The 16,940-nt window shown below is 49.2% G+C and overlaps 4 protein-coding genes across 11 annotated transcripts; 1 reads left to right on the forward strand and 3 right to left on the reverse strand.

Moving 5' to 3' along the window:
* Positions 1–364: 364 nt before the first annotated feature.
* On the reverse strand, positions 365–2,970 carry LOC117837945 (uncharacterized). The gene is made up of 2 exons (XM_034717760.2): positions 2,498–2,970; positions 365–897 (listed from the first exon to the last, which is right to left on the reverse strand). Exons 1-2 carry the CDS (start codon positions 2,855–2,857, stop codon positions 562–564), a joined length of 696 nt encoding a protein of 231 aa, XP_034573651.1. The 5' UTR covers positions 2,858–2,970; the 3' UTR covers positions 365–561.
* A 172-nt stretch (positions 2,971–3,142) lies between these two features.
* LOC117837946 (protein CutA 1, chloroplastic) lies at positions 3,143–6,195 on the forward strand. The gene is made up of 6 exons (XM_034717761.2): positions 3,143–3,397; positions 4,395–4,486; positions 4,753–4,815; positions 5,539–5,570; positions 5,715–5,809; positions 5,894–6,195. The coding sequence occupies exons 1-6, from the start codon at positions 3,186–3,188 to the stop codon at positions 5,976–5,978; spliced, it is 579 nt and encodes a 192-aa protein (XP_034573652.1). The 5' UTR covers positions 3,143–3,185; the 3' UTR covers positions 5,979–6,195.
* A 511-nt stretch (positions 6,196–6,706) lies between these two features.
* LOC117837944 (aspartyl protease 25) lies at positions 6,707–8,263 on the reverse strand. The gene has a single exon (XM_034717759.1). It carries the CDS (start codon positions 8,212–8,214, stop codon positions 6,928–6,930), a length of 1,287 nt encoding a protein of 428 aa, XP_034573650.1. The 5' UTR covers positions 8,215–8,263; the 3' UTR covers positions 6,707–6,927.
* A 4,007-nt stretch (positions 8,264–12,270) lies between these two features.
* LOC117840765 (vacuolar protein-sorting-associated protein 37 homolog 1) lies at positions 12,271–16,411 on the reverse strand. Of its 8 annotated transcripts, none has more exons than XM_034721287.2 (8): positions 16,253–16,411; positions 15,336–15,379; positions 14,680–14,895; positions 13,995–14,082; positions 13,484–13,523; positions 13,290–13,336; positions 12,944–13,064; positions 12,271–12,736 (listed from the first exon to the last, which is right to left on the reverse strand). In XM_034721287.2, exons 1-8 carry the CDS (start codon positions 16,394–16,396, stop codon positions 12,576–12,578), a joined length of 861 nt encoding a protein of 286 aa, XP_034577178.1. In that variant the 5' UTR covers positions 16,397–16,411; the 3' UTR covers positions 12,271–12,575. The 8 variants fall into 8 exon arrangements, with proteins under 8 accessions (XP_034577178.1, XP_034577177.1, XP_034577182.1 ...); XM_034721286.2 differs by having other exon boundaries at positions 14,680–14,898; XM_034721291.2 differs by having other exon boundaries at positions 15,336–15,374; positions 16,253–16,371.
* Between the last annotated feature and the right edge of the window lie 529 nt (positions 16,412–16,940).

Below are 16,940 nucleotides of genomic sequence, written 5' to 3' on the forward strand. Positions count from 1 at the left end.
CGTTTCTGAGACTAGTCCTGTACCATCAGTGTGTTCATCTGCTGCTTCTCAGTTCTTTCTTCTTCTTTGGACAGAAGACGTCCTCGGACATCTCATATCTGATTCACATCAAGGAAAGCAAGAACCAAAACAGAAAGGAAACTCTGAAATATTCGAGCACAATGCGAGTATGCGACACCCGCTGGTTTTTCTGTTAACCCACGCCGGTTGCTCTCAGCTCCAGCACAAGAGGACTGATGACAGTTGACAGATGAACTGAGGCACCAGCGCACCAGCCGAGCGGGTGGTGCAAACTGCAAAGATGCAATAACCACATTGCAAACGACCGAACAAAACCAGAACGGGTGTTAGTGGAACGGCACAATTTAGGAACAGCATGGCGCGGCATGGCGCAAGAAGCATTCCGCATGGATCATCTCCCAGTTTCAAGGTTCACAAGTGGGCATCATCTGTCTCTAGGACAGGGGCAAAGAAGCCCCACATAAAACAACATAAATGCCCTTCGTGTTCACACGACTGCCCCGGTATTAAACATGCAAAATTTCAGGGCTCGTTAACTACCTAGCCGCCTCTCCTGCCCCTACCGCGCCCACCGCGCCAACCACCTCGGCCCCCTCCTCCACGCCCTCCACCCCGGCCCCCACCACCGCCCTTGTGGTGGCCGCCGGACTTCTTGCTGTTGCCAATCTTCATGTCCTCGGGGAGAGGCAGTATGTTGTCCACGCATTTGCGGAAGCTGAAATCATCCGCGGATCCATCAACCCTGCGGACAAAGAAGCAGCGGCTCTGCCACACAGGGTGGTTGCGGATCTCAAATGCTTCGATTCCTGGCCCAATCTTCTTAGCGGGCTCAGCATGGCCTTTCTTCAGCAAGTCCTCCAGCACCATTTGTTCATACTGCAAAAGTTGAGATGCAAATTAGAAATCCATGTGCCGAAGAGCATTCATGGCGGTATACTAGATTCAACTGGGGGACTTTGAAGATCAATGAAACTAAATCTGTGGAGCACAAGGTGAAGTAATCTAGTGGCCATTATGTACCTAGTAATCATTTTCAAAAGCACAACAGCCAACTAACAGATGTTTCCATCACCCAACTTCTTCTTCTGTATACTAGATTTGGGAAAACTACATTGCAATCGCATTAAATTGTTTGACCTAAAAGTATTGCCTATTATTATGAGAAATTCCGCGTCAAATATCCACATTGCGCATTCAAACATCTTTGGAACTACAACAAAAGACACCCACTTGACTTTTCTGTGCAACCAGACCACAGCAAAAGTTTTATTATTTTTTTGCTTTAAGCTCCACATAAACAAAACAAATGCAAAAACTATGTCTTAAGTGCAAAATATAACATAAAACCTAAAACGTGGTAATAAGGCAGAAATCACAACTCAAACACAAATTGGCATATCAGAAAGGTAACAATTACTCTATTCTTTCCATTTCATGATATATATAGCATTGACGATATGAGATCCAAAGTATCTCAATGGTGTAAGTTCGTCGACTGGAGATATAATTAAGGTTAGCAATGCTTCACAAAAAAAGGAACCTTTCTCCCACTCAAGTCTCATATGCACCAAAACTTAACGAAAAAGTTAACAACCATGCTAGGAACTTTGCGACTAGCTCAAAGCTAACAACAGCAAAGCCTTTCTTTCTCAAACAGTAGAAAAGCACTTGGAACTCCAGGCCAAAACTGAAACTGAAGCGCCACAAAGCAGGTTGAACAACAAATGAAAGCACATATGAGGACAAATATCTCACGCTCTTTGAACAAATGGTGGTGATGTTACAAAAATGCTTACACCATAGAAAAGGAAAATCTAATGTGCACCTAAAAGCATTCAAACAATCCAAGTTAATAAAAAATAACATGGATACTCACACGCAATCCCAACAAATGAAGCCAAAGAAGTTAAAAGTCCTTTTAGGACACAGGTTCAATCAAAACTTTATTTAACAAATCACACTAGCCACATGAAACTAAAACAAAGCTAAGTAAACACCAACCATGCTTAATCCAAGCAAGCAAAAATGTTACAGCTTCCCTAGCGATAATACAACTTCAGAAGAGCAAATTGCATCATGATATGCATAATAATATAATGAAAGTTAAATCTTTATTTTAGCCCATGCCCACAGCTTTGATACATCAATCAAAGGAGCTGGAAGGCACATGACACAATACAAGCTCCAACTCACAACCCTTTAGTAACAAACTAAGTAGTTGCAAAATCGCAGCCTTAACAATAGATTTATCAAGCCAAATAATTTCCACACCAGGAGCAAACCTTGCCTAACACAAGTAAACGCACTCCCCGAACTCAAACGAAGCTTACGAAATTTGCCTACTTCCACCTTTTTGGTGCCGCGGCAAGGATAACAATTCACCAGGGCAAACTACTTCACGCATAGCGAATCGAAGTGCAGGAACCATCTTTAGCGCAACCATATCACCGCGAGGCTACGAGAGAGAATCAGTCACCTTATTGAACTCAAGCTGCGGCGCCCACGAGTGGAGCAGGGCGAAGAAGTAGTCGAACATCTCGACGGCCGTGGCGAACTCTTTCGGCCCCAACTTCGCGGGCTTGCCCTTCGCCTCCTCTCCCTTCCCCTCCACGCCCTCCTTATCATCCTTCGTCTCCTCCTCCTTTTCTTCCTTGGTATCCCCCTCCACCTTCGGCTTCTTAGCCGCCGCCGCTTCCTCCTCCTCCGCCGCCTCGCCGCCCTCAGCGGCAGGATCACCCCCTTCCTCCCTCTCCCTCTTCTGACCAGCGGCTGCCGGCGCCTCGGTTTCCATCGCTGCTGCGGCGGCTGCGGCCACCTCCACCTCGGGTTCAGCCATGGCCAGAGACGCGCAGAAGGCCGAAGCAGAGCTCGAAGTGTCGGCGCTGGCGGTGGAGGCTGCTCTGGTTCGTGTAGGGTTTGGGGCTCGGGGCTTCCGTTCCGTCCCAGGGAAGATACAGGGGTTAAGAAGACCCGAGGAGTTGCGGAGTTCGGGCCGAATGCAATGAGGAAGGCTTGCGGCAAGCCCAAGAGTGGCCCACTAGAACCCACAGAGCCCAAGAGCGGAGCGGGGAGAGGAATCGGGTTCGTGAGCCACCAAGGGCAAGGGAAGGAATGCGCTTTTCCGACGGCGACGCGTACATAAACGGCTGTGGAAGCTGCCGGAGATGCCACTCCCCGCGCCGTTCCGGGTTTTCTCCCCACCTTCCGCCGCCGCCACCGCCGCCGCCGGTCCCGCCGGAGCGCAGCGTGCGCTGATCTACGGACGCCGCGCGCCGCTCGCGGGAGCGCTCCTGTTCTTCAGCATCGGCGCTGTCAGCGCCGCCGTCGCTTGCAGGACGGGGTGCTCCTTCTCCCACCGCCGCTTCCCCTTCCTCGGGTAACTTCCCCCTCCCTCCTACTACAGCTCATTTGGGTGATGCGAGGATGGCACACGGCTCGAGGCGCCTGCATGCATCGCGACGGTCGCCGGCGGCGCCGCGGCCTCGTCGCCCTCCATATGCCGCCGGCCTGGAAGTTTTGCAAAATACACCCTGATTTGGATCGCGATTATATATCGCGATCCAAATTAGGGGGTTTTATGTAAACTACCGGTGGACGTTTTATGTAAAGACTCCTGATTTGGATCGCGATTACTAATCGCGACCTGTATTTTTCAAAAAGGCCCCTGATATTTATAAATAAGCCCTTGAAGCCGCTTCTTCTCCCCTCTCCGCGCCGTTCCGGCCTCCCTGGTTTCATCGCCACCTTCCGCCGCCACCGCCGCCGCCGCAGCCGGTCCCGCCGGAGCGTAGCGTGCGCTGATCTACGGACGCCGCGCGCCGCTCGAGGGAGCGCTCCTGTTCTTCAGCATCAGCGCCGCCGTCGCTTGCAGGACGGGGTGCTTTCTCCCACCGCTGCCTCCCCTTCCTCGGGTAACTTCCTCCTTCCTCCTACTAGAGCTCGTTTGGCTGATGCGAGGAAGGCACTGGCATCCCCGTGGGTTTGCGAATTTTATGCTGCCGCAGTTTAGTTGATTACACATTAACATTAGCGTGCTTTTAGTTTGAGAATTGCAAACTTGTAGTTGTAGTGGTACTATGGTGCGTTTTGTGAGGATTTGTAAGATAATATGTAGTACTATCGCACGATTGTGTTGATGCCATGCCTGTTTCCGGCACACACTTCTACAATTGGACTAGTGTACTGTGGGTGTGGCATCAAGAGTGTATCCTATGCCCTATGAGAAGCCGTTGTTCATGTGGTAGTAGCATCAAAAGTTAAGTAGGCAAACATTGGACGGTAGAAATGTTGTGTCTTGTGTCTGTCATTGTATGTCCAGGTATATATTGTGATATACCAAACATTAAGAAACTTCAATTATGAAAACTTTGCAGGGCAAGAGGTCTCAGCTCTGCTCGAATGGAGTCCGCTTCCACCACCGTGCCATCCATTGTTGTGTATGTTACCGTTCCAAACAGGGAAGCAGGTAGCTGGCACCTAATTTTTCTATTATACTGATGCGTCCTAGTTGCTAATCAATTTGTGCAGTTCTCTTCAATCTTCATTGAAAAACAGTCAAATTAGTATGTTTTGGCTTGTGAACATCAAAGCTTTGTTCGCTTGATTAGCTTTTTCTTTTAAGGTTTTATCTTTTTGTTCTTATTATTGTCGAACATTTTTCTGCGTAATCTTTCGGGCTTTTGCTCTAGAAGTCTTAAAGAAGTAAAGAACTTTGTCTCACATCTACTGCAGGCAAGAAGCTGTCACAGAGCATCATCAGCAAGAAGCTTGCTGCTTGTGTCAATATAGTACCTGGTTTGAATTCGATTTTCTCCTCGCTTAAGTTTTTTTTTAAAATTTTTGACATTATGAATGCAGTGCACATGAAAATGTGATTGCTCATTTCAATTGTTTATTTTTCCTAAAATGGAAGACTTTGTTCTTTGCAAATAATGATACCAGCACTGGAAGGTCTACTTGTGTTATAGTTCCTGAGGGGCGTGGAGACCTTGGGCTCTTGTCCTCCCTAACCTTAAGGATTTCCTATAAAATATTAAATTTCACTGCTCAATGTTAAACAATAAATATTCCCACTTTTCAAGTGGTTGGTTTGTTTCTCTGTTAAGTTATGTTGCATCAGGTGAAGTTAGGTTACTATACCTCTGTAAATGAGATAAGCTTCAAAAAAAAAAAGCACTGTCAGCATATCCTGTAAGAACTAACGTCCCAGAGCTTACTGAAATGATTTAGTTGGAACCCTGTGATAACTATTATTTTGTGCATCTAGCTTCAGGCAACCTAGGCGACCATAAACTGAAACAACAGAGTCTGTAAATTCGAAAAGAAAATGACAAAGCCTCTTGCCTGTAAACAAGAATGATCAATATAATTGTATATAAAATGTTCTTTGCTGTCATCATTTGAGCACTTAGTATGGATACCTTACTCTGTGTTCTTATACTAGTTTTTGGAATAGAAAGTCCTGTTAGTTTGCTTTTCAAGTGGTGAAATATACTGAAGGCATCATTATCCTTTCAGGCATTGAATCTGTTTACTGGTGGGAGGGAAAGGTATGGTCCTAATAATTGCATCCAGTAAATAATTTAGTAGATCTTCAGTTTTACTTATTTGTTGTTTGGAAATTTCCAAAATCCCTCTTGAAAATCTCTCCCTGCTTATCAGTTATCAAACAAAGTGTGGGCTGATATTTTCAGGTGCAATCTGATGCTGAAGAATTGCTGATCATAAAGACCAGGGAATCACTTCTAGATGCCTTGACTGAGCACGTCAAAGCCAACCATGAATATGAGTAAGCTTCATACGGTCTACTGATTTCTTGTACACTATGCTGTATGCATCATTGCCCTTGGTTACTAGCTCCTCATCCATGCAGTGTTCCTGAAGTTATTGCTCTGCCCATAACTGGTGGTAACAGCAAGTATCTGGAGTGGATCAAGAACAGCACTAGGGAAGACTGATCATCCAGTGGGCTTGCACAATGGAGTTTCCTCCGTTGACCTGTATATCTCAGTTACATTCCGGTGCCAAATCAACGTTTACCATCCTGTCGTGACAAATGATCTGGTGTCTTGTGTGGGTATGCAAATTCATGCATCGCTCTGTTGACAGATTGACCCGTGTAAGTCAAACCAAATCATATTCAATCATGTATATTGTTGCTCTTGTGAATCGCTATTTGGGCCGAGTTTTCTGCTGATGTGTGTGCCTGAAGTCTACCATGTAGCTAAGCCTGGGCTGTAAAATTTGTTCAGAGGAGAGGATGGGAGAATTTTACTGCAAGAGCCACCTGGGAATGTCCTTGGAGGCGCTGAGACAGCAGCCTAACGGCTAGCCTCCTACCGCAACTGCACGTCTGGCAGGATGAGCACACCGGGGAGGACGGCCGTGAGCCCGTGACGACGCCTGCCATGCCGTGCCGCAGGTAATCGACCGCCGGTTTCACTGATTCCACGTGAAAATCACACGGAATGCACGCGCCAGGCTCTGTAAACCGGCGAGCCAGGTGTTGACGTGTTAGAGCCTCTACTGGGTTACTGAGATGAACGACCAACCAGAAGAAGACACTGCACGTCCAGATACGGCCGAGTGACAGCTTGTGTATCGCAATCCTCTCGCGTAGAACGTACGAGTGCAATTCCGTCCATTCCAAGATGCTTTTCTACTGTGCATGCTCGTGACACGGTCGTTGGCGAACAAGCCCCCATCGAATTTTCGCAAATCAATTAATATCTTGCAACAGCCATACAAAACATTGAAAAAAAACGAAAGCAATACACACTCTGGCAGAATCTTTACTACGTGATCCTCTAGCTACCCGTGACGAACCAATATTTTTCGTGTCACGTCACGTCCCTTCTTATTGCACACACAACACTGGAAACGAAACACAATGGGGGTGGGGAGTGTCTAGTTGCAGGGCTCCCTCGCGAAGCCGACGCGCGAGGCGGCGACGTCGACGACGACCCGTACGTTCTGCTGCTGCAGGTTGGCCACGACGTTGACGACGGAGTTGACGTTCTGCGGCGCCTCGGCCATGGCGAGGCACGCCAGCGGCGTGGCGCTGCTGTGGATGAGCGTGTTCTCCATGGGCAGCGTGAGGTCGACGCCGCCGTCCATGTGCAGCGTCACGGCCGGCGCGCCGCCCGCCGCCACCTCGTCCGTGTTGAAGCACGTGTCGAAGGCGCCCAGCGACGTGTACCCGCTGGGCGCGCCCACCTGCCGCCGGAACTCCTCCCGCAGCGCCGCGTACACGGGCGCCGTCCACCGCGTGATCACCGTGCCGGAGTCTATCACCGTGCCGGCTCCGGTGGCGGGGTCGAACGCGAACGCCCCCGCGGGGACCTTCACCCACGCCCGACCCACGCTCAGCCCCGTCACGTTCACGTAGTACAGTGACGGCCGGTGCGGGTTGCTCAGCAGCGGCGTGTACCGGGCGTTCCGGGGCTGCCCGGCGGCGCCCAGCCGGAGCGACCCCGAGAAGTAGTAAGACTTGTAGCTCGGCAGGCAGTAGGAGAAAACGCCGTTGTACCTGCTCCCGGTCTGGGACAGCAGGGACATGGGGCCACGGCCGAGGCCGAGGAGACCCTGCTTGGGCAGGTTGGTGGTCGGCCCGGTCACGGCGCCCACGCACCCGAACGCGTAGTTGGCGATGGCGTCCTTGCCCAGGCGCAGCGTGTCGCTGCCCAACGACGCCTGGAAGGAGGCGTCGGCGAAGGGCTTGGAGAAGGCGCACGTCGGCATCGACGCGCCGGCGTCCTGGTTCGCCGGGCACGGCTGCCCCTGGAAGAGCGGGCACCAGTCGGAGGCGCACGGGAGCGCGGCGTACGAGGAGGAGCTGGCAGGGATGAAGCGGCTGCCGGCGGGGCAGGTGTCGCAGGGGGCGCAGTGCGCCCAGGTGGCGTCGGCGCTGGTGTCGAGCGCGAGGAGGGTCTGCTGCACCGGGGTGCCGAGCCCCGCGCGGACGACGTACGACGGCGGGGCCTGACCGGAGGCCACGGGCGCCGAGGTGACGCCGGGCGAGGCCGCCGCCTTGGACGAGAGGAAGAGAAGGCGCGCGTCGTCGGCGCGCGCCAGCGCGATGATGGACTCCAGGGGGGACGGGGACGGCGGGTGCACGTTGTGGTACACGGACAGGTCGGCGGCCGAGGCCGCAGTGGCGGCCAGGAGGAGGACGAGGAGGGTGGTGGCCGCCATGGCGAGCGAGCTGGGAGGTGTCAGTTGAGTGTGAGGGCGTGAGTGTGAGGTGCGGGGTTTATATAGGAACATGGGGTTCGCTGCTGGAGCGTGTTCCAGTCGTTGCGTTTTAGAGCAACTCCAACATATTTATTTTTGTTCTCCAATTAACTCTTTGACTAAGTTTGGCAAAAAAAATTCCTCTTGTTGCTCATTCTAATAGACTATCAATTTCCTACTTCCTAAATTCCAATAGCTAGGTTACTCTCTAAAAATCTATACTCTCTATCCACTCCAACAGCCTCTCCATTTCACACAGACTATCCATTCTGCACTCTCCATTTTAAGCGTGGGACTTACATTTGGCAAGCCAAACCCACTTGCCAAGTTTGGAAAGTGCGGGTGCGTATTTGGCAAGCTGAATGGAATAGCCATCCGGATAGCAACTCTGTTGGAGCGTACTTTTCCAGCAAACTTACTAAATTTTAGCTTAGAGAGTGGGATCTCTTAGACTACTCTAGAGTTTTAGCTAGGATTTTACTTGTTTTTAGCTCTTTTCTAATTGCCTGATAAGTTCGAACATCTGCCGACAAATCTTGTTTTCACTTTCATCATGCATATGGATTTTCACTTCTGGATTTCCTAAGGAAAATGGAATTTACACGACGAGTTTGCATTGGCCTATTTTGTCAGAACTGGTTATTGGTGAATGGTGAATACAAATGGACACGTGAATCACAAAAGGCATGGTGGTGACCTGATGGACTGGACTCCAAAGCTGGTCCACATAGCTGTACTTGTGGAAAAGTAAATTGCTGTGCCTCTAGCTGTACCTCATGTAAAATCTTGCCTACTGCGTGCAGCCGCAACCTGAAAAGGTCCGACGGCCGGGATGAGACAGCTTCTTCACGGGTCAACAAGGACAAATACCATCGCATCTTGTCGACTCCCGTAGTCTCTTGCAGCCATCTCTACCGAACAAGCTGAATGCTCCTAAATGTCTCTCTGAATTATGAGCCAGGTACAGTAATACCAAAACGCCTCGCAGCATCGCAGGCGACGTTAGCCGATGTTAACTGACGACAACGTATAGCCTCATGATCCTTATCCATGGCATGCATTCGCTGGCAGGTATACGTGATACATCGATCCGCGGCCGGTATGTACCTCGGGCACGCCGCATGTGACCGAGATCAAGGACCACAGGCAGACACGAGTCTACCAATCGATCGGCATTCTGGCGCATGCACAATACTACAGGGAGTAGGTTACAAAGATGATGAATGATTACCAGCGGCGCATGCGCATCGTATGTGCACACGCAGAGATATCTCGGCTTCGCCATTTTTAGGTGTTTTCAGCCTAGTATTTCCCAGTTACAGGCTGAAATCCACGCACCAGCGTATACAGCTAGGGCCTTGTTTAGTTCCCAATTTGGAAGTACCAAAGTTGGAATTTTACCATAAATGCGCAACTGTAGCATTTCGTTTGTATTTGTGAATTATTGTTCAAACATTGACTAATTAGGCTCAAAAGATTTATCTCGCAAAGTACAACAAAACTGTGCAATTATTTTTTGATTTCGTCTACATTTAGTACTCCATGCATGTACCGCAAGTTTGATGTGATAGGGAATCTTCTTTTTGCATAGTGTTAAAATTGGAAGTTTGGGAGGAACTGAACAGGTCCTAGATCGATTCGAGAGAGAATTTGGCAATGGCAATTAGTAAGGGTGTGTTTGGTTCTAGGGTCGAAGTGGGTTGGGTTGGAGCCGACCCACTTCGACCCATGTTTGGTTGGAGAGGGTGGGGGTTGGGTCCAACCCAGTAGAGGAATATTCCTCCAAGATCCGGGTCGAGATGATCCCTTGAAATCGAGCGGACCATCTCGACCCACTTGCACGGCGTCGGTCTCCGTTCGCGGGCGAGGCGCGCCTGGATGCCGCTGCGGCCGCTCGAGCTCCTTGGGAGAGGAGGAGGCGCCGTGGGGAGGAGCCGCGCGGGGCTCCAGCCGGCGGCGTGGGGCGTTGGTGGCCGGCCGCGAGGCTCGGGCCGGCGCGGGGCTTCGGCCAGCGGCGGGGGGCGCTGGCGGCCGGCCGGGGGGCGCAGGCCGGCGGCGGGGAGGAGGCGCAGGCCGGCGGCGGGGAGGGAAGGGGCCGGCGGCGGGGAGGGGGCGCGGGCCGGCGGCGGGGAGGGCAGGGGCCGGCGGCGGGGAGGGGGCGCGGGCCGGCGGCGGGGAGGGCAGGGGCCGGCGACGGGGAGGGGGCGCCGACCGGCGGCGGGGAGGGGGCGCAGGCCGGCAGCCGGCTGTGGGGAGAGCAGGGGCCGGCGGCCGGGCAGGAGGATGAGCAGGAGCGGACCGTGAGGGAGGAAGAAGAAGATAAGGAAAAAAAGAGAGGCTGACAGGTGGGCCCCGCAGCTGACAGGTGGGGCCCACAACTAACGGTGTTAAAAAGACATCCACCCAACCCTCTCAATTTCTCCAACCAAACAAAAGACTGGGTTGGCTCCAACCCACTCATCCAAACACGGGATGGGTCGGCTCCAACCCATAAAAGTGGATCGGCTCCAACCCAACCCACATCATCCCAAAACCAAACACACCCTAACTTCCATCCACTTGGCTGCTTGGAATGGATGAAGCAGCCAGGCAGCGCCCACGCCGTCACGCGGCGCCTCTGATATATACATCCCAGTGGCCGCCAAGCTCCCTCTGCTGCATGCACGAACAGTGCAAGGTGCTGCGCTTTTGTTGGCTTCCACTTCACGAGCGGGCATCTCCAGCTCGGCGCGCACGATACGGCCACGCCACACGTACTCGGGGGACCAGGCGGGCCTACCTAGCTATCTATCTCGTCGCCCTAGATAATAATCTTGTTAGCCAAATCTTGGCTAACTTTACTCATATCTCTGACTCTGAAGACATTAGCCGTAACCAGGCACACCCGAATTCGTCTGACCATGAACACACGGCCGATACATTCGACACGCCAACAGTCAACGACACACCACGCCATAAAGCCGGGGAACATCGCTCAAGAAACCCACGATATCAGCTGTCCACGGCGAGAGCATGGTTCCACGGCTACGGACAAAGCGTATCACATATGGAGTGAAGCAAACACCGATTAATCTTCTAAGCTAACGCAGCAGCAGAAGCGAACGAGATGACGGACGAGCTCATGAGCAACCCCCGGCGAGTGTCGGCCGGAGCGTACCAACAAACCATCCCCTGTTCTCGTAATCCTGGCCAACCAAACCAACCAACCCCGGTTGCCGAGACTAACAATAACGATGGTCTCAGCTCAGTAGGCCTTCCTGACGAACACGATTCCTCCGTGGAATTCTGCACGGCGCCCTACGCCTGCATCCAAAGGCGGCAGGCACGTCACGGGTCTCTGGATCCGCAGCGATGCGGACAAGAGGCGCCGTCGCAGCTGGTTCTGCGCGGATGCAGAGATCGGATCCATTTCATCTAATCCTGTGTGCTGTGTGGCAGCGGGCCAGCGAACAAATGGTTGCGCCGTACGAACTGATCTGGAGGAGTTCAGCCGTTCAGCATTCGGCCGCGCGCTCGGGGCACGAACGAATTGGTCCTAGTAGAATTAGATGCGTAGCGTAGCACATCTGGGATGTGGGAATTTCTCGGGTGCTGGAGTATTAGCGCGTTTCAGAATCTGCTCGGCAGGACTGCAGGAGCGTATGCGTGCTCTCTGCTGCTCTATGATTTGGCGTCGTGCGTCATATGCTTGTGTAAACATACCTTGCAAGCTCAAAAAACGAAGCCCAGACCACGTCGTGCCAAGTTGTTTTTTTAAATCCGTTAGAATAAGAAAGTAGCAGATTTGATTCTCTTGTCGCGTGTGGAACCAAATTGCTGAATAACTAGAGCAGTTTTAACGAGAGCCGTGAAAATGAAGCACCCAAGTTTTTTTATGTTGGTTCTTGTCTGAACACGCTGCATATCATGAGAACGATCACAGATCACTGACGATAAGAGTTGGATGGAGTTCAATCTGTCTCAATGCTTCTATGGTTTTGAACACACACTAAGCTGGCATAGAGTACACACCAAGCATGAACCTTGAGAGGGCTTTATATAGAAGAAATTTTTGTTTGAAAAGCTATATAGGAGAGATTTAGGCAATGGGTTTGATTACCGCATGTCAATCCAACTTGGTCACTCGGCAGGACAGCGAACGTAAGGCGTAACACAACATAACTATACACGCCATATACGTTTGATGTTTGGCAAGCCCTACAATAAGCTGCACTCAAAAACATGCCCCAGCAGAGTGTAGAACACGAATGTGTGAGCAGGCATACAACAAAGTTGCTACGATCGACTGCGCAGCCCGCAGCACGACAGCCTACGGACCGATATCAGCGCAGTGATGTCTGGCCTGCGAGATGGAGCAACGCCTGCTTGTGGTAGGCGGTGCGGATCTTCTTGTACTTCTGCACAAAGGTAGGCAGGTCGATGTCCTTCTCGAGGAACTTTTGGTGCAGCTCCTCAGACTCCTCGTCCAACTTTGCCATCGATGCTGAGAGCAAACAACAATGTGATGAGTATACGACAAATAACATCTTGTATAGTTCCTGGAAGTAACATGATCCTAGATTGAAAATAGATGTACCGTCCAATGAACATTATAATCAATTATTACACCAGAAAGTAACCAAACTAAGATACAAGTATGCGACTGACAAGGATGACAGTGACTGCAGATGCTATCGTACAAAGTGCTTACTTTGGAGCTTGTCGAGCAGTGCAGCAGGGGAATAGGACCTCATAATATCGTCCTTTTGCCTCTCCAAATCAGTCAGCCTGTCTTGTGCAGCAGCCAGTTCTGTGGTTCTTATTATTGTGCACTGTACAAATCATGAATGCAACTTTAATGTCAGCAAAGAGATGTTCGAGTGCTGAAAACGTAAGAACAAAACTAGTAGAAGGCTTCACAGTAACAGTTATGAACTATTTCTGTATCATGGTATTAATCAAATTCAAACCATCCATGATGATTCGTTCTAATAATGAATAGCATGGTTACAGTGTAAGCCATTTTCCTTCATGAGATGTAGCTTTAAGTGCTGCACCTGATTCCGGAGCTCCAAAATTCGCTGCTCCTTTTCTAAATTTTCCCCTGTAGTTTACAATTCAAAGAGGAAGTAATAATAAGTTACATGTATCTCATTTGAAGCTCAGCAAATCAATAAGTACTTTTGAAACACCATTTTTCTATGAAACCAATTGAAATACCATTATTATATAAAGAGAATTTATAACTTACTTGCAAGTTGCAATGTCTCCTTTCTAAGCTCATCACGCACCTGAACATTAAGAAAGAACACCAGGTCAGGAAATATACAGGACTCTTCAGGAATTTCCTGTGTGGGTACGCCAGATATAAGGCATTGGATAAAACAATCATAGATAAACAACAGTCAACACCACAATATAAACACTTGCAGAACAACCACCAACACATTGATGAGAAGGCAGAGGAAAAACATAAGGTGTTAGAACACTTGGAGCACCTAGGAGATACAGACTGTAAAGATAAAACGATGAAAAAAAAAGAGCACAACAGTTTGCAACTCTGACTAGTTTAACTAATCAGGAAGATTTGAAAACTATTTTCTATAACCAGTGTAGTGTGGATAACCAATAAAAATGAGGGTAATCACTCTTAGCAACCTCACTAGTTGGTGGAACCACTGAGCAAAAGAGCATCCAAAAATTGCATTATATCCAGAACGGATCTCAACATAAAAAGAAGTGGCACATGCAACAGAGCTTACGTTGTTCTGGGTTTTCACTTGATCAAGTGAATTAAAGAATGCATTGTATGCCTCTTTGTCTTTCAATAGCCGCTGTAACTCCTCGATACTGCACAAAAGGATTTGATAAGAAGGATAGCAAGACAAGGTTGTAGACTCCAGTCAAATAATGCATCATGAGCAAAATTGAATATTGTGGAAATAAACACATTTTCAGCATATAATTCAGGAACACAGCACAACAAATCAACAATGCATAAACAGTCCTTCCAAAATTCTAAAGCATTTATCAACTAGTTCTCCATCTTACACCAATTGTCATGTGTTAGAGAGGCAGTTTCATATTTATCCCCCCCCCCCCCCCCCTTCAAATCAGCCAACAAGCTGCCTGACTCTGGTCATTTAGCCTTGCCTAAACATGTATCAACGTATTCAAGGATTTTTCAGTCTTGCACCGATCCATAAAAAAATCAAAATAGGCAAAATGTTAAGGTCTCAAAATTAGAGCAGTCGCATAGCATAGATCTGGAGTTCTGGACACAGTTTTGCTAAATCTCCCAGTTTGGGAATAATCCTAAAAACATACAATTTGTAGCAAAGGGTAACAAAGTATTTCTATTGCAATCCATAGTGTAAGGTACGAGAAAGTCTTGTATGCAAGAAAGATAGAAGTAAACCATGAACGAAAATGAGGCTATTTGCTAACCTCTTATCCTTCAAACGAGCAATTATTCCTGCAGCCTCAGCAGGAGATGGTTGCCCACGGGATGAAGGCTGAGGATGATCTGAAGCTCTTTGATGTGGGGTAGCACTAGAAGAGGTAGGTGTGGATGGACGTGAAGACGAGCCTGCCACCGAGGGAGGGTACCAGGATTGGGTAGGGATATCCTGGAAATTTGGATCCGTTTGCTGCTGCTGAGAGCTGCTATAGGCACATTCAGCAGAGCCAATGACCGTAAGCACGAGAAGCAAAACATTCAGGCAGTAAGCAAGATAAGCAAAATTTCAGAACTGCTTAACACATATTTCATACAAGCTATCCTAAATCATTCAGTACAACTGTATAAGATGCATCCCCACAAAATGACACACATAGCAATTAGGTGAATCCTCTTTGGTTAACAAATAAACTTTTGAGTAAAACAGCACAGAATTTCATAACTTCTTAAATGTCTGTGGGTTGTACAGAACAAAACTAAAAACTAGGTACCAAAGTATTGCAACCAGACAACTCATTTTTAAACTAAGAGGTTCTAAATAAAACAGGAAACCAAATGTGTACATGAACATGTCAAACCTAGCTAATTTTGACAGATAAACGAGAAGCCAGGGCTCATAAAGCATAAAGTGAGAGAAACATACCCGAAGAGAGGAATTCTCCAGCTCATTGTATAGAGAAATCTGCACTGATAGAGAGAAGGTTACATGGCAATCATTAAACTGATCAGTGATGCGATCTGAAATGTTTGAACCCTTATAATTTGGGTTACATCAAAGTGAATGTCTAAATAGATTCTGATGCAAATAACATAACAGTAGTATTCAGCACTTATTTCATCGTAAAAAAACAGTCATTTCATTTCATATCTAGCACGCTGAATTTTGTCCATTATAATTTATAGGTAATGCCATGATTGCTAGCAGATACAGACATCTTCTCTGGAGGCCATCACTTATACCATCAATTGCCTAGATGTGCTATACTAGACAGGTGAGTTCATTCCAGATGCCATGTGCGGCAGTGGTAACTTTCTACTATCATGTATTAGCATTACAAATATTACAAAAATAACATGGCCAATCCAGTCAAATCGTCAAAAAAGGAGACGAAGCGTGCATGATCCTGAGCATAAGTTGGGGCAGGGGCGGACTTAACGAAGGGCCACTGAGGTTCAGCTGAACATCCTTTTTTTGTCCAACATAAACTCCACCCACGCCTGGATATATTAATCTTACCCACTGCGAACCTAATTGCACGATGGATGGGTGGATCGGATTTCTATCGAAGGATGGAGCATGCGAACCCGCGACTCATGGGAAGGATCACATACCAAATCAATCCACGTCCGGATGGATCTCCAGTCAAGTCCACTAGACAGAGGGAGAAGGGCGGGCGGCGGCGGCAGTCGGCGGGGGATCCGGCAGAGGGAGCAAGGGAGGGGTCGGGTGCGCGGGGTTGGGATTCTAGGTTTAGAAGGGCTCGATTGATGCGTGCGCCCCGGCAAGGGAGAGAAGGCGTGCCAACACAGACGAGAAGAAGAAGGGGAAGGGTTGATTACCTCGCCGCAGCGCGTAGAGGAGGTCCTTTGCCTTGCGCCCGCGGTGGTTGCTTCGCGACGGAGGAACTGCGGAGGTGGGGCAGGCGGACCAGACAGACGACGGGGAGAAGAGTCGAAGCCGGCGGTTGAGCAGACAGGCTGCATAACGAGCCGGCTCGGCTCAGTCTGGCTCGTTAGGGCTCGGCTCGTTATCTCGACGATGTAAAAGTCCAGCTCGGCTCGGCTCGTTACAGGCTCGCGAGCTTTTATGGTAGAAAACACCGTGTAGTATCAAGAACAGACATCGTATAAAAAAACATAATCGAGCACAATCAGAGCGTATTAGACTAGGAATCCCCCAAATCTGACCCTCATTGAGCTAACAATCGTACACAAAATAGCCCAGGTGACCTATAACAGACCCAAAATCAAATCCAAGCAGATAAGAGAACAATGGAAGCACGGAAGCATACCACAACTCAATCAGACAAAAAATCGAATCCAAGCGGCCAAGGGAGTTGGCGGCTTGCACGTCGATGGAACAGCTAGAGGCGACCGTCAGTGAAAAAGTGCGACCGCGTGAGCTATCTGCACTGCTATTTTTTCCATTCATTCATTCCTGCCGCCGCCGGGCTTCACCTCGGTCTTCAGAAGAACACTTGGGCTTTTGTTGGGCCTGACGTTTGGTAAATTCCAATCTTTTCTCTAG

The sequence above is a fragment of the Setaria viridis genome, chromosome 9 (assembly GCF_005286985.2).
Source record: "Setaria viridis chromosome 9, Setaria_viridis_v4.0, whole genome shotgun sequence".
NCBI lineage: Eukaryota > Viridiplantae > Streptophyta > Magnoliopsida > Poales > Poaceae > Setaria > Setaria viridis.